This window comes from Scylla paramamosain, chromosome 24 (genome assembly GCF_035594125.1).
Source record: "Scylla paramamosain isolate STU-SP2022 chromosome 24, ASM3559412v1, whole genome shotgun sequence".
Lineage (NCBI taxonomy): Eukaryota > Metazoa > Arthropoda > Malacostraca > Decapoda > Portunidae > Scylla > Scylla paramamosain.
This window is the reverse complement of record NC_087174.1, coordinates 10009876-10025827: the sequence shown is the minus strand read 5'-3', so window position 1 is coordinate 10025827 and position 15952 is coordinate 10009876. Positions and strand designations below refer to the sequence as shown.

General features: G+C 41.6%; 1 protein-coding gene across 1 annotated transcript in view; it reads left to right on the top strand.

Moving 5' to 3' along the window:
* LOC135112725 (uncharacterized) overlaps window positions 1-5549 on the top strand; it is a 46849-nt gene extending 41300 nt beyond the window's left edge. The window contains exons 6-9 of the mRNA XM_064027484.1: window positions 306-444; window positions 897-1289; window positions 1691-1853; window positions 3974-5549. Coding sequence (XP_063883554.1) covers window positions 306-444; window positions 897-1289; window positions 1691-1853; window positions 3974-4391 — 1113 coding nt within the window. The 3' untranslated portion in view covers window positions 4392-5549. The remainder of the gene's footprint in view (window positions 1-305; window positions 445-896; window positions 1290-1690; window positions 1854-3973) is intronic.
* The last annotated feature ends 10403 nt before the right edge of the window (window positions 5550-15952 follow it).

Genomic DNA, 15952 nt, shown 5'->3' with positions numbered 1-15952 from the left:
GACACCTGACTACGTACACACACACACACACACACACACACACACACACACATCTTAATTAGCACATCTCGTCTGCTCTTCTTCCCTCTCTTTTATGATGCGTGTTGTGTTATGAGCTACGATGAAGGATGTCTTCCCTCTCTTCTTTTCCACTCCTCTCCAACATTTCTCCAATTTTTACCCTCCCTCTCCCAACAACGTCTCCCTTTCCATCTCCCTTTCTTCCTGACGCTCAGCATTCTCTTTCCTCCCGTCTCCCATACCATCACCTCTCCCATATCACCTCTCCCTTGCTGTCCCTGCAGTGTTTCATCTGCTACCTGGACCCCGTGAAAACTGTAGCAGCGCGCCGTCAGGACCTGTATAGAAAGTGGTTCTTCTTCTGCGAGTGTAAGACGTGCAACAACAAGGAGAAACGACGCTTCGAGAACTCCATTGTGTGTGGTGAGTGTTGGTGAGGTTGGAGAGGAAGGATGCTACGTGAGTCTGTACAGGAAGAAGTATAAGAGTTTGTATGAGTATAGACGACATGATATAGGCACGGGATGGAGTGTTGGCAATAATGATGCTGGAGAAGGACTGAGAGGGATGCTGCGCGAGTCTAAGGAAGAGAAGTATAGAATGAAGAACGATGGAGAAGGAAGGATGCTGCGTGAATCTAAGGAGAAGTATAGGAGATTGTAATGGAGTATAGATAACATGATACAGGTAAGAGATGGTGTTGGCAGTAGTGACGCTGAAGAAGGGTGACACTTGAGTCTAAGAAGGATAAGTGCAGGTGACTGTATAGGATGGAGAAGAAATATTGAAGATTGTACAGGAATAAAGAAAACATACCACCATACAAAGGTGATGATACTTAAGACACACGACACACATCCTACTTTACCCTACAGAAAATTCGATGTGTTTGGCGCCTGTCAGCCTGCCAGATATAGACGCACCCATCGAGGAGGCGCTCCGGAAGAAACAGCAGGAGCAGCAGCAGGAGGCGATGATGAATGGGAAGGAAAAGGAAGAGAAGAAGGAGACTGAGAAGGAGAAGCAGGCACTGGAGCAGAACGGAGTCGAGGAGAAAAGGACATCGTTGCAGAAGGAGAGGGGAAGGAAGAAGGAAGAGGAGGTGGAGGATGAGGAGGCAAGGGAAGATGAGGATGATGAAGGGGAGTCCGGGGAGGCGCGGTGCAGCCTGTGTGAGCGTGAGGTGAGTGAGGCGCGCTGGAAGCAGTACTGGGACACGGTTGCCTTCACCAGGGAGAAGCTGAGGAACATGACGGAGGAAGATCCGGGTATCCTTTGGTGCGCACTCATGTATATACAAACACACACACACACACAACGCCAGCTCACTCCATCTTTAATGCTCTGTAATCCTTGTTTTTTATACCTGCTTTGTAGTCCTTGTTTTTTACACACACACACGCAGAAGACCTACTCTCTCATTCCATTTCTACTTTTCTCCTAATACAATCTTCCATACCACATAAAAAAAACACATACTTTCATTCATAAACGCAAACTTTATAGCACTCACAAAATTTAAAAAAAACACACACACACAAACATGACTACCCAAAAACACACAACACACACCTCAACACCACACCCCAAAAAAAACATACATTCCACACAACACCTACCACCACCACCACCACCACCACCACCACCTTTCCTTAACCCAGTGAAACAGTAATGGAGGACTGCCTTGATATGATAGAGAGGCAAGCCGGTCTCTTCTCCCACATGAACGCCTGGCGAGTGAGGACCCTTGACTTCGCCTTCAACGGGGCTATGTTCCACGGGTGCTGGAGCCTCGCCTTGAAGTACGGGGAGGAGAACCAGGACGGCATGAGGTGAGAGGATAAGACGGCAAGAAGTGACGGGGTGAGAGGCTTGTAAAGAAGGAAGGTTTGGGATACTCTGGGACAGTTTGGGACATGAAGTCCGTGGATAAAGAGGGTAAGTAAAGAGTGGCGGGAAAATAGGCACAGATAGACAGACAGGCAGACAGACAGATAGATAGATAGATAGGTAGGTAGATAGATAGATAGATAGATAGATAGAAAGACAGATAGATAAATAGATAGAAAGATGGATAGATGTGTACATACTTACATATATACTCGTATATACACACACACGCACACACACACAGACCTACACACCCAATGACCATCACGAGCGAGCAACAAAACAATGAAAAATAATTACTTTGTAGCCGTCCGTCATGCTACTAATTAGTAATGAAATTCGCCATAATTTAATTTGAAGCTTGTGTTTCGCTGGCATTAACTGGATAATAAAAAGAGCGGAGGCTGGCGACAGGCGGACACGGACGTTATGCACACCGGTTCTCATTATGGTTCTCAATAATTAGGTTTCGAAATGACAAGCTGCTGACTTCATGTTCCAGTTAGGCAGCCGTGGCGGGGCGTGGAACAGGGGCGGGGTGGAGCGGGAGGGAGAGAAGGGTTGTTAAGAGGGGGAAGAGATACAGAAGGGACAGGAGAAGTAAGGAAGTGACAGAAAGAGGATGCAGTATAAAGGAATAAGGAATAGGTGATAGGTAAATGGATGTATGAGAGAGGGACAACAGGATAAGTTGGAATAGGACAGGGAAAGGGGTAAAGGTGAGAGAAAGGACGGGAAAGGTGACGGAAAAAGGGAACAAGTGATGGGGAAAATGGGTATATGAGGGAAGAAGGAGTTTAGATTGGGATGGGTTATAAGTGAGAGGGGAAGAGAAATGAGAGAAAAAGAGAAGCAAGAGTGAAAGAGTAAAAATAAGAGGAAAAGAGGATAGGTGAGAGGGAAATATGGTATGTGAGAGGGAAAAGAGAGTAAGTTAGACTGGGATGGGTTACAAGTGAGAGGAAAAGGTGAAAAGTGAGAGTGAAAGATGACAGGTTCCTTCCTATTCCTTCATCTCTTCTCCTTCTCCTCCTGCTCCTCCTCCTCCTCGTTCTTGTTTTCTTCTTCATGTCAATTTTTCATCCTAAGTTTCCATGGCAAACCTTTTGATATATGCTTTCAATATTTCTCTCTCTCTCTCTCTCTCTCTCTCTCTCTCTCTCTCTCTCTCTCTCTCTCTCTCTCTCTCTCTCTCTCTCTCTCTCTCTCTCTCTTTCATCGCATCCTTCCGCATAAATTTCGATACATCCCATGCTCAATTCCAGCTGATTTATGTTTGTTGTTCCCTCCCTCCCTTGCCCCTCCCTTCCCCCTCATTTCCTCTCCCTCTCCCCCTCCCATCCGCTCTCCATTCCCTCCCATTTCCTCTCACCCTCCACCTCTCTCTCTACGCTCTTCCCAATCGTCCTCTCTCCCTCTCTTATCCTGTTTTTTTTCTGTTTACATTTTTATTCTCCCTTACTTTCATTCTTATCCTTTGTTATTCTCTTCTTCTTCTATGTTTTCTTCCTTATTTTTCTTTTCCTTTTATTATCTTTAACTTTATAATATATTCGTTTCCATCGTCACACTCCTCTTTTTATTTGTATTTTATCCCCCTTTATTTAATTCTCCTTTCATCTTACTTTTTTTTCCTCCTCCTCCATCTAAACTTCTCCATCCTTCTCCTCTTATCCTCTTCTTCCTTTTATCTTCTTTGTTTTTATCCTCCTATCATCGGCCTCCTTTTTTTTATCTTTATCCTCCCTTTTAATTCTCTTCCTTTTTTTAATTTTCCTTCTCCTTCAGGGAAACAGCTAGCGGCATAAAGATGGCGAATTTCATTTCTTATAAACCTAACTGACGCCGTATGACCTCACTGTAACCTAACCTAGCCTAACCTCACTGTAACCTAACCTAACCTAACCTAACTGACGCCATATGACCTCACTATAACTTGACCTAACCTAACTTAACCTAAGTGTAACCTAACCTAACCTAACTTATCCTAACTGACGCCATATGACCTCACTGTAACTTAACCTAACCTAACCTAATCCCTCAATTTACCCTCCTCCTCCAGGTTCTACTACGGGGTAGACAACCCTGTGTATGGCCTGTTCCTCTACAAGCTGGGCAAGGCTAAGATTTACTTCAAGGAATTCCGCGAGGGGGTAAAGCTGCTAGAGGAGGCGGAGGAGAAGCTGAGTGTCGGCCTGGGAGACTCGCACCCGACTTTGGAGGAGGTGCGACTCGTGAACCTGATGGCGAACGAGGACGTGGAGATCTGCCTGGAGAGACGCATCGCCAAGGCCAAGAAGCGCGAGGAGGAGAGGTTGCTGCAGGTCGTTCAGCAGCCAGACAACTTCGCAGCTCATAAAACCTTTCCCTGGATCAGCTGCGCCAACCACGACAAGATTACCAGGACTAAGCCAACTGTGTCTCAGGAGGATAAGATAACTAAAACTAAGTCCATTCTACGTCCCTCTCAGATTGCTTAGTGAGGTTTGCGATGCTGGGATGGTTTGTAACGACTGATAAAGTGTGTGAATGTTAGGATAAGCTAGTTATTTAAGCGGAAGAATTTAATCAAAGTCTATTTTACGTCCTTATCAGATTGCTTAGTAAGGTTGATAATGTTGGGATGGCAGGATGTGTGAATGTTGAGAGGTTGGGGAAAGATGAAGAAAGGAAGCATTGGATAAAATAACTAATAGAAGGAGAAGGATAAGACAAGTGAAAGTCTATTACACCTCCCTCTCAGATTGCTTAGTGAGGGTGAGAGTAAGACTTGGCAAATTATGTGAATGTTAATAAGAAATCCTGAAGAGAGAGAATGGAGAAAGAAGATGAGGAAAACAAGAGGATAAACTCAAACTAAATCTATCCTTCGTCCTTCCCGGATTGGTTAGCGAGGTTGAGGATGTTAGGACAGGACAGGAAGGTTTGGCATGATGTGTGGATGTTGAGGATACTTGGCTTGTGAAGTGATACTGAGGAAATAGAGCCCGGGAAATGGAGAGAGAGTTGAGGAAAACCATGAGAGGAAAAATGGTGTGGGAGGAGAGGGGAAAATTTGTCAAAGTAAGTGACTAAGAGAATGAATAAAAAGAAAGCGTCATGGAGAAACGGAAAAACGAGAAGGGGAATTAAGGAAGAATATAACAGGAAAAACAAATGTGAGGAAAGATGAGGGAAAGATAGCAAAGTAAATAGATGAAGGAAAAGATAAGGAAATATGAGTAGATAGGGAACGATGAGGAACGTAAAACATAAGGAAAAAATGGGAAACTAAAGAAAAGAGGAGAAACGTTAACAAAAGTAACAAAAGAAGATCGGGAAGTGTGATTAAGTAGGAAAAGACGAGGAAAAGCTAAAAAAGGAAGTTAAATGAAGAGGAGCCACTAAAAAAAGAGGAAAAGTGTAGGGAAAAGAGGGAATAGTTGAGGGGAAAGGAGAGGAAAAATGTGGCGGGAGGGGAAACAGGTAGAAACACATTTGTCTCTGTTACATGTCCAACACTTCACACTTATTGAGTTAAAGTGCTTCTGTTTATTATTACTGCCAAAACTTTCTTTCTCTCTCTCTCTCTCTCTCTCTCTCTCTCTCTCTCTCTCTCTCTCTCTCTCTCTCTCTCTCTCTCTCTCTCTCTCTCTCTCTCTCTCTCTCTCTCTCCTACCTAACACCCATCACATAAATATTATTTTTGTACTGTCATTCACTCATTCATTTATTCACTCACTCATTTATCACCCAAGAAAAGACAATAATTTTCCCTCTACTACTGCCTCGACTGAAACGACAATAGTAATAATAATAATAATAATAATAATAATAATAATAATAATAATAATAATAATAATAATAATAGTAATAATAATAGATCCTGTAGCTTTATGACGAAAAATCGCCGTTAGCACCACCGTAATTCATTTCACTGTGAACAAACTAAGAATAAGTAGCTTCCAAATCACTGTAAAAAGCAAGACAGATTGTAGAGCACCACTGTACATTTGTATATAAACTAGTGCGCCACTGTAAATACTGCAATGGTACCACTGTAATGATAGAGGTTCCGGTACCAGTAGTCCAATGGTAGCGTTGTGTACCACTGTAATTGTACACACAGTGGAAGTGACTGGTGTAGGTTAGTGATTACTGTACATGACGTGGCACTGTAAACACTTGAATAGTACCACTGTAAATTCATCAAGAGTACCGCTTTAAACAGAAAGTACCATTGTAAACAAAGTACCATTGCAAACAAAGTACAACCGTAAACACTCGAAAAACACCACAGTAAACAATTCGACCACTATAAAATGTTCTAAAAATACCAGTGTAAACGCAAAGTACCACTGTAAAAAGGATATTCGAAAAGGATCACTGTAAACACTCAGAAAGGACCATTGTAAACACAAAGTACCGTTGCAAACACTCAAAAAGTACCATTGTGAACGAAAAATCTAAGTGAACACTCGGAAACTACCACTGTAAACAAACAGAAGCGCCTACCAGCGCCTCATTCTGACACCCCTGGACCAGAAATGCAAAGGGCGAGAATAAAATGAATAAATAGACGAATGAATAAATAATAAATAAGTGAATGAATAAATGAATAAATAAACAAAACAAGCAACAGAAGCTCAAGTACAGCCCTCGTATTCAGCACAGGTTAGTTATTTTTCATGTATTTTGTGTATAGTTTTATAAGAATATCATGCGAGGTCCAAAAATACAAAATACAGCAGCAATTTCAACATTTTCTCTTCCTGTACATAACTCTCACTGTATGTCTGACTATTTGTTTCCTTTTTTATTTTTTTAGTTTTATTTTTTTACGTGTAACTTTATTTATCAAAAGTTTTGCCTATCAGTTTGATTTTCCTCTCTACTTTCATGTTTTTTTTATCATTATTTATTCATTATTCTCCTTTCTTCATGGTAGCGTGTTCATTTCACTGTAAACTGAATGTTATGATATATATATATATATATATATTTAGTATTGTTCTTCAGGGTTCTCACCTGTGACCCAAATACAATGTTTAATTAGCTACAGATATTTTTTTTAGTACCTGTTTATGTCAACCTGTCTGTCTGTCTGTCTGCCTTTCTATCTGTTTATTTGTCCATCTGTTTGTCTTTTAGTTTGTCGGTGCGTTTGTCTGTCTGTCTGTCTCTATATGTGTATGAATGCAATGTTTATATGTATTGCTGAATGGATGTAAGCATGAATATGTGCATGGATGGATGGATGGATGGATGGATGGATGGATGGATGGATGCATGTACGTATGGATGGATGGATGGATGTAGCTAGTGTATATGAATCCATTCCTTTTTTAACCGCACGCTCTCTCTCTCTCTCTCTCTCTCTCTCTCTCTCTCTCTCTCTCTCTCTCTCTCTCTCTCTCTCTCTCTCTCTAAGAATCTTCACAGAGAGATCTGAACCAAAACACAAGCGGTTTGGTACAAGAGAGAGAGAGAGAGAGAGAGAGAGAGAGAGAGAGAGAGAGAGAGAGAGAGAGAGAGAGAGAGAAACCTGTCACTCCCTCCCTCCCTCAAATCCCTCTATATACGTGTAAATTCGACCAAGGTAAAAAAGAAAATACATTGGTCGTAACACTGAAGGAGGAAAAAAAAAATAGGTAGAGGAGAAGGACGAATAAAAAAACCGTGAATGCTAATTAAATGGTAGAATTATGCAAGGGAAGTGGTATTTGTGGGAGTTACACAGTTGAAGGGAGACAGAGCCGAAAGAGAAATAAAAAAAGGGAATATTCTGAGGTTTGTGAGAGGTTATAAAAAAGGAAAAGAGATGGATTGATATTTCTTTTCTATCTTTTATTCTTTGTTTTCTGATTAGTGCTTACATGAGGTTGTTAGATAGGAATGAAAGTTTGCGTAAGAGAGAGAGAGAGAGAGAGAGAGAGAGAGAGAGAGAGAGAGAGAGAGAGAGAGAGAGAGAGAGAGAGAGAGAGAGAGAGAGAGAGATTTCGTTCCTTTCGGTGTTTCCTAATTCATTTCTTTGAGGCACAAGAAAGAAAGGAAGAAAAAAAGGAAAGAAGAAAAAAGAAAAGGAAAATATGATGAGAAAAAAGAGAGAAAGAAAGAACAGAGATGAGACAAAGACAGATGAGAGAAAGATAAAGATGAGGAAGAGAAAGAGATAAGAGAAAGAAAAAGATGTAAATAAAAACTAACTAGTAATAAAATCATACACCAAAAACAAAAAAAAACTGTGAAAGCGGAATATATAAACAGAATAAAAACAAAAATACAGCAACAACAAAAAAATAATAAAAAGAACGAAAAAAAAGAAAGCCCTAGAAAAAAAAAAAGAAAAGAACAAACTTACCCAAACAGCAGCAAAAATTGATAATAAAAAAAAAACATCAACTAAACTCTAAACTAAACAAAAAAAACACAGAAAACTAAACACGAAACATAAACCACAAGAACCACCACCACCAAAACCACACACACACACTCACCCCTCTCTCCACATTCCCCTCCCTTCCCTCGCCCTCATCCCCTCACACACACACACACACACACACACACACACACACTCACCCCTCTCTCCACATTCCCCTCCCTTCCCTCGCCCTCATCCCCTCACACACACACACACACACACACACACACACACACATCCACTCCACCCTCACCATACCATACCATACCCTGACCCCTTCCCCACAAGCCAGAAGCACCCAACATTTGAGGCATAACGCAAAAGAGGGCAGGGAAGGGGCAGGGAAGGGGCAGGGAAGGGCGCATGACTATCCTTACCTACACCACCGCAAAAGCGACCCAGGAAATGGACTCGGCGCCCCTGGCCATAAAGATGCAGATGGTTTCGCCCCCCTCAGGACCGCCGATTGGGAGAGGCGGGATGTGTCTACTTGATTGGGAGTCGGGGCAGCGGTGGCCAAGGATTAGTGTGGAGAATTTCGTGGCCTGAGAGAGAGAGAGAGAGAGAGAGAGAGAGAGAGAGAGAGAGAGAGAGAGAGAGAGAGAGAGAGAGAGAGAGAGAGAGAGAGAGAGAGAGAGGGTGGAAGAGGGAGGTAACATATGGGTCAGAAAAAGCACAAATGTTTTGGCGTGACCTCGATGAGTGTATAAAAACAGATATAAAGAGATCCCGCCTGGCCAATGAGAGAGAGAGAGAGAGAGAGAGAGAGAGAGAGAGAGAGAGAGAGAGAGAGAGAGAGAAAGAGAGAGAAATATATATAAATACTAGGTGATTCTCCTCCTCACCAAACAAATAGAAAGAGGGCAACACACACACACACACACACACACATTCCCGGCCACTATAAACGCGGATAAATGGATGAAGCACTAAATGAAACCGGCATACACACACACACACACACACACACACACACACACACACACACAGGCTCTAAAATATAAACGAGGCCCATAAAGGCGTTGAAACCCGTATAAAAGCCAAATAAAACAGGGGAATGGGGGGATCATACTCTAAATAAGGGCGAAAATAAGTGGGAATAAAGACAAAACACACACGGATGCTCAGGGGCACTTCATTAATACAACAACCGTAAAAACTCCATATGAAGAGAAAAATATATGCAATACTAACTAAACTACCAAAACCCAAACAGTGGGTATCTAAACGCTTACTGTCTCGCATCCTGTCTCAGTACCATAGTAAATGCATTTCATCAGACACTCCCCTGCATTACTCGCTAAGTAAGACTCATCAGTCACCTTTCCATTAACACCCGAAACACAGAGCGTGAAGAGAGACTGCCCACTCTGACTTCCGCCACTAATCGCAACAGTGGCTGTAACCTTAATTTTATAAAAAATAAATAAATTAAAAAAAAAAAACATTGACAAACTTTTTATACCAGTCCCTTTCTTCTACTGTTCATACTTAAAAGTTCTACAATATCCAAAGAATTTTTTTAATAACAAAATTTGTTGTATTTTTTCCAGGTCCGAGCCTTGAAAATAGTGAACAAATTTTCAATTTCAAGTGTTTTATCTGATAATGTAGATATATTATTCACTTAAAAGAGAGAGATTCTGCGTCTGTCATTTTTTTTTTTTTTTAGTTCGTATTATTAGTGCGTCAATAACAGTATTTACCGTTGTAAACATTTCACTTTTTTTCACGGACGAGGGAAATACAAAGGGAAATACAAAAGAGACTCAAGCCGTAGTGTTTAGAGCGCGCCTCTTCGCTGCCTTAACGTCAAGGTGTTAAGGGCGTGTAAAAAACTTAATATGACAATGAGGCGAGAGGGTGCCAGCAGATGTGGAGCCGGTGTGGTGTGGGTTGAGAGTCGAGGCAAGTCTGGGTGAGTGTCCACTGGCCGGCAGGAAAATAGAGGCTATATATTTATTTACTTGTTTTCATGCACAAGGGAAGAAGATATCGTCGTCGTCATCATCATCATCATCATCACCACCACCACCACCACCACAACCACCACTATCACCCTCACCATTTTCAGGGAGAGAGAGAGAGAGAGAGAGAGAGAGAGAGAGAGAACCATAAAGTCTATTAACTCATAAGGCCTTCAGAAAGTTAGGTTTGTGCACGAGCAGCAATTAAAGTGAAGTAAACTAGAGTTAAAGGCAAACTATAAACAAGCTACGAACAAACCAGCTCATGAGCTAAGCATCAGAGTTAACATTTCAAAAGCCGCGAGACTCATCCTGGGTAGCGCCAGGCAGCAAATAGTAAATAAACTAATAATAAATAGAGAAACAAGACCAAGCAACAACAGGAATCCCGTGAGCGAGGCGGTACAAGCATTGTATTCTATTTTCACGAGCTTCCCTGCCGCTGTTTATCCTGACGAATTATTTATACCCGGTGAAACTGAGAATCCAGGACCTTTCAGCATCATTCTGGTTAAACCGTCACTTCTGTACAACACCAGCACGAGGAGTATTGAGCCGTGCGATTTAATTAGGTAACATAAAACTGCTACATGACGACTGGTGAAATTACGAATTGATATTTGATGCATACGACTATTCTAACATCACGACCACGGCCTGTGAACTACATAACAATGATATCAAAGGCTGGACTACGTGTAAACTGATTCATGAAGACTGATAAATTATCATCAGTTATTTCATACACATATCTATTCTAACAACACGACTAGGGGCTACGAGTTACATGACAGTTATGCCAAAGGCTGAATTGCGTGTAAAACTACTGCAAGAAGACTGGCGGAATTACGAATAGATATTTGACACCTATGACTGTACTAGCAATGCGACCATGAGCTATAAACTACATAACAATGATACCAAAGGCCGGACTGCGTGTAAAGCTGCTACATGAGGACTAATTATGATCACGAGCAGTTATTTGATACGGTAACAGTTAATCTTCCTAACAAGTCCATATCACAATAACGAAACTTACTTGTACTACAGGACACACTGGCCATGCCGTAAATATAAATATCTTTTCTCCCCCCAAACCCACAATTCCCAGCCCCCACCGCTCCTCCCCTCCTCCCACCAGCTTGCTGGAGGGGGAATAGGAGAGGGAACGGGGGGGACGGACCTCTAAAGAATAACTATCCTAACAATACGACCACGGCCTGTGAACAACATAACAATGATATCAAAGGCTGGACTGCGTGTAAAACTGCTACATGCACACCGGAAGAATTACGATACGTATGACTTCTAACAATATGGGCTGTGAACTACATGACAATCAAATCACAGGATGGCCGACGTGCTGTGGCTTGCTGTATCCTATTCATTACCAATTCACAATCTCGACTATCAATTAATGTCAAGGCACTCATTATCAGGAAGCGGTAATTGCCTTATTAACAAATACTAATTAGCGCATCAAAGTCGCCATAATAACAAAATAAATTAACGAGCAATATAACATTATATCAAAATTAAGTCTTACCTTTATTTTTTTTTCTCTCTCTCCATCTCTGTCTCTCTTCTCCCGTCACCACCATCGTCAGCTCGTCACCACCACCACCACCATCACCGCCTGAGCGTCACGGAGCCACAGCGTTATGTAACTCACTGATAACACGGAAAGAGAAGCACCGGGAAGAGAAGAGGCTAGAGGGCGGCCTGCTTCCTACACACTCTCAAGTAAACAGTGGTTGTGGTAGCATGTACTAGTGACGATGATGATGATGATGTTAATAATAATGATAATGATAATAATAATAATAATAATAATAATAATAATAATAATAATAATAATAATGATAACACCAACAACAACAACAACAACAACAACACAAAAATATCAACAAGCAACCATCGCCACCACTACTACGGCAATAAGCATCATTACTACTATTACCTGCAACGCATAAAGTAAAAATAAATCATAAAAAAATCAAACTAAAACAATAACAAAAACAAAATAAAATAAATATGCAAAGTTCCAACGATATACGCAAAATAAGTACTGAAAAGTATCGCATCTCCAACTAATAAGGACCTAAAAAAGAAAATAAAAAGTGGTGAAAACGCACATTTACAGAAAACCCGAGGACGCGACGAGAGAATGCGAAATGAGGCGCGGCTGAGTTGACACATCTTGGGAGCAAGCAATTTTCCTCATTATTTTCTTTCTCCCTTCCTTTTACTCCAATATTACAAAAGCGAGACTGTGACGGGTAATTGGAATGTCTATCTTTTTCCTTTCTTTTTTATCTCTTTCTTTCCCTCTGTCCTTTCTTCTCATTTTCCATCTTTCTTTTTTTTTTTTTTTTTTTTTTTTTTCCATTGTCTCCGTTTTTTTTTTTTTTTTTAGGAGCTGTAATGAGAGTTTTTGTGTACTGTTCTTCATGACAGTCAACAAAATTATAATGATGAGATAATAGTGTCCACATCGCCAAGGCAGCGCAGAAACAGATAGATAATGACCATGGATATCAAAATGGCAGTTCATTACGTCAGTGTATAATATTAGGTGACAAAGCAGGGTGCATGGAAGGCAAAACGTGAGGACAGAAGGTTGTGTATAATTAATCTGTGGTTCTGAGTCTCGCAAAAAAAACAGGAATTATAGGCTCATTCTTCAATGTTCACTTATATTCGTGATTGTGCAAGTTTACTATAAAAAGGATACCTGTTATAAAATTCCCACTTTATCTTTCCTTACCTTATTTTGTTATCTATCCTTACCTTACTATATCTTCCCGTCTCTTCACTTATTCTACTTTTCCTATACGTTGTTTCTAGTTAAGTGAACTCATTAATTTTAACCTTACCTTCCCTAACGTAACCTTACCTTATCTTACCTTCCCTAACCTTGCCTCACCTTACCATAGCTTATCTGACCTTACCTCACCTTACTCTAGCTTACCTTACCTCACCTTATCTTACTTTACCTAACGTTACACTACCGCATCTTATCTTACCTCACCTTACGCTACATTATCTTATCTCACTTTACCTCACCTCACCTTAATTTCACTTCATTTCAATTGATTTACCTAGCCTTGCCGTAAGTGATCACAGCCTCACCTTGCACGAGTCCAGGAACTTTAATGATGAAAGCGATGGGGAAGTGTATGGAGAAAGTCTGGGGGAGTGAGACTATCTTGGCGGCCGTCAGCTACATCACCACCCTGTCTCCGCCACGCCTCCAGGATACTTACTCCCTTTGGAACCTTTCTGAGTTGAGGGTGTTGTCTCCAAATTTGTTAGGATTTAGTATGTTTTGTTGGAGTAAATGAAGGGATAGACTGTTACATTAGGTTAGGTTTCAGTATGTCCTTGAGGAGTGAATGGAGAGATAGACAGTTAGGTTTGGTTTCAGTATGTCCTGTAAGAGTAAATGAAGGGATAGAAGGTTAAGTTTGGTTAGGTTTCAGCTTGTTCTGCAGGAGTAAATGGAGAGGTAGACAGCTGGGATAGAAAAAAAAAGTAAATAAATACATGGACAGGGGAGTTCAACGCAGCTATTAGTCTTTTTCTTTCTTTCTCTTTCTTTCTTTCTTTCTTTCTCTTCCTCCTCCTCCTTACTTTATTGCAGCGCTATAGCTCCATTTAAGTCATCATCCTTCGTCTCTTTCTTTTCCTTAGCTTCATCATTATCATCATCATCATTACTCAATACATCTGTAGTGTAGTTTATCGGGCAAAGTATTCTGTAGCGATGCCATGGTTTCGTTGTAAATATCAAAGTCACCATTGTAAGTGTGTGTGTGTGTGTGTGTGTGTGTGTGTGTGTGTGTGTGTGATATCGTAAGAACAATGGAGGAAAGCATTAACCTCAAACCCCTGAGCCACGCAAGTCACCACCACAATCACCACCTGCAGGCATCACCACTACAGTCACCACAATCACCATTACCAGTACCAACTTTCATCACCACCACAACCACCACCACCACAGTCACATATCACCACAGATTCCTCACCATAATTATCACACTCACTACAATCACTACCAGTTTCTATCACCATCACCACAAGCACCATAACAACCATTACAGTCACAACAACCAACACCAGTTTTTATTTAAACTTGACTCTGTTCATTTGTTTGTGTTTGTATGCTCGTATGTATGTATGTACGCACGTATGCTTGCATTAAACAACATATATGTAATTATAACTCAATAAGTTAAATACGCTGAGTAATAAAAGCCGGCAAACTCAATAAGGGACATGCAAAAGCAGAGAGGAAGAAACAAAGCAATGGTATGGCAGCGCCTCCTCCTTGACGTGATCACCGCATTAGCGGCCTCCCTCCCTCCCTCTCCTTCCTTCGCAGGGCAGCGAGTGCAGGGGAATGCAGCAACATCGTCCTCGGAAAAGGGAAAAAAATAGCGGCAGGCTACGAAGGCGAAAGTGACCACAGAGCAGCAGCAGAGAACAACGACAGCAATGGCACAGTAAGCAGCATCGCCAACACCAAAATTCCAGCGGCAGCGGCAGCGGGACCAGCTTCCCAGCGTGGAAAAATTACTCAAAGCTGATACTGGCGGGACAGTGAACCTGCAGGGACAAGACTGAGAGCAAGGCCGTGCTGCCACAGAGCAGCAGCAGCAGCCCCCAGGAAGTAGTGTAGCTGTCCGGCACTGCCAAACATGGAAGGAAGACGCTCTTGGGGGCACGCCTCTGCAGCAAGTGTTTTCCAGAGCAATTCTCCAGAGCAATTCTCCTAAGAAATGAGCAGCACAGTCCAGTGACGGGCGAGGGACAAGCCAATGTAACGATACGAATCCAGGAAGTTTGCCTTTGAAAGTCACGACGCATAAGGAAGAATCTACACACGAGGGCATTATGGTCATGAAGTTTGCGGCGTGTTTGTCCCACTTGGAGCCTGGCGGCGCCGCCAACTGAAGGCCACCACTCATGGAATACGAATTTAGTGGAGGTCGGCTCAGGACAGACTTGTGATTGTCACAGGAGAGCGCTATTCTTCACACCGAATGGCGGCTCGTTGGGGGGTCGAGGGCCCATTCTCTAGATTAGCAGTCGCAGCCTCCGCTACGCCGCCGCACTGCCCACGAGAAACTGTTTGGTGAGACACTGGGCACTGCTACACAGGGGCACGGGAACCTAGAGCGAGACACGACAACGGATTCGAATTCCCGCAGTGGTGATCCTCGAGGATGACTTTGAGTGCCAGGCAATAAACATTTTCTATCCAAGGAGTACTCGTCGTCATGGAGAAGCTGAACTGGATTTAGTTATTTATCAATTTACTTATTCTATTTTGATCGATTTATTTATTCTGTATTTCCACCTTCCTATGACTTGAAATCATGCCACAAAAACGAAAATATTTGTTTAATTATAGGCAGAGCTAACTTTCGATGACTAGAACTTTGCAAATTTGAGTATTATCTGTAAAACAGATGGTATTAAAAGAGATTGTAATTTCATGAAACTTAACCAAGAATAAAGGAATGTTGCCAATGATGTGCGTCTACACCTTGCTCTACAACGCAAGATTTAGTACGGCCAAGACTTTTTCGTAACTTTATATATATATATATATATATATATATATATATATATATATATATATATATATATATATATATATATATAT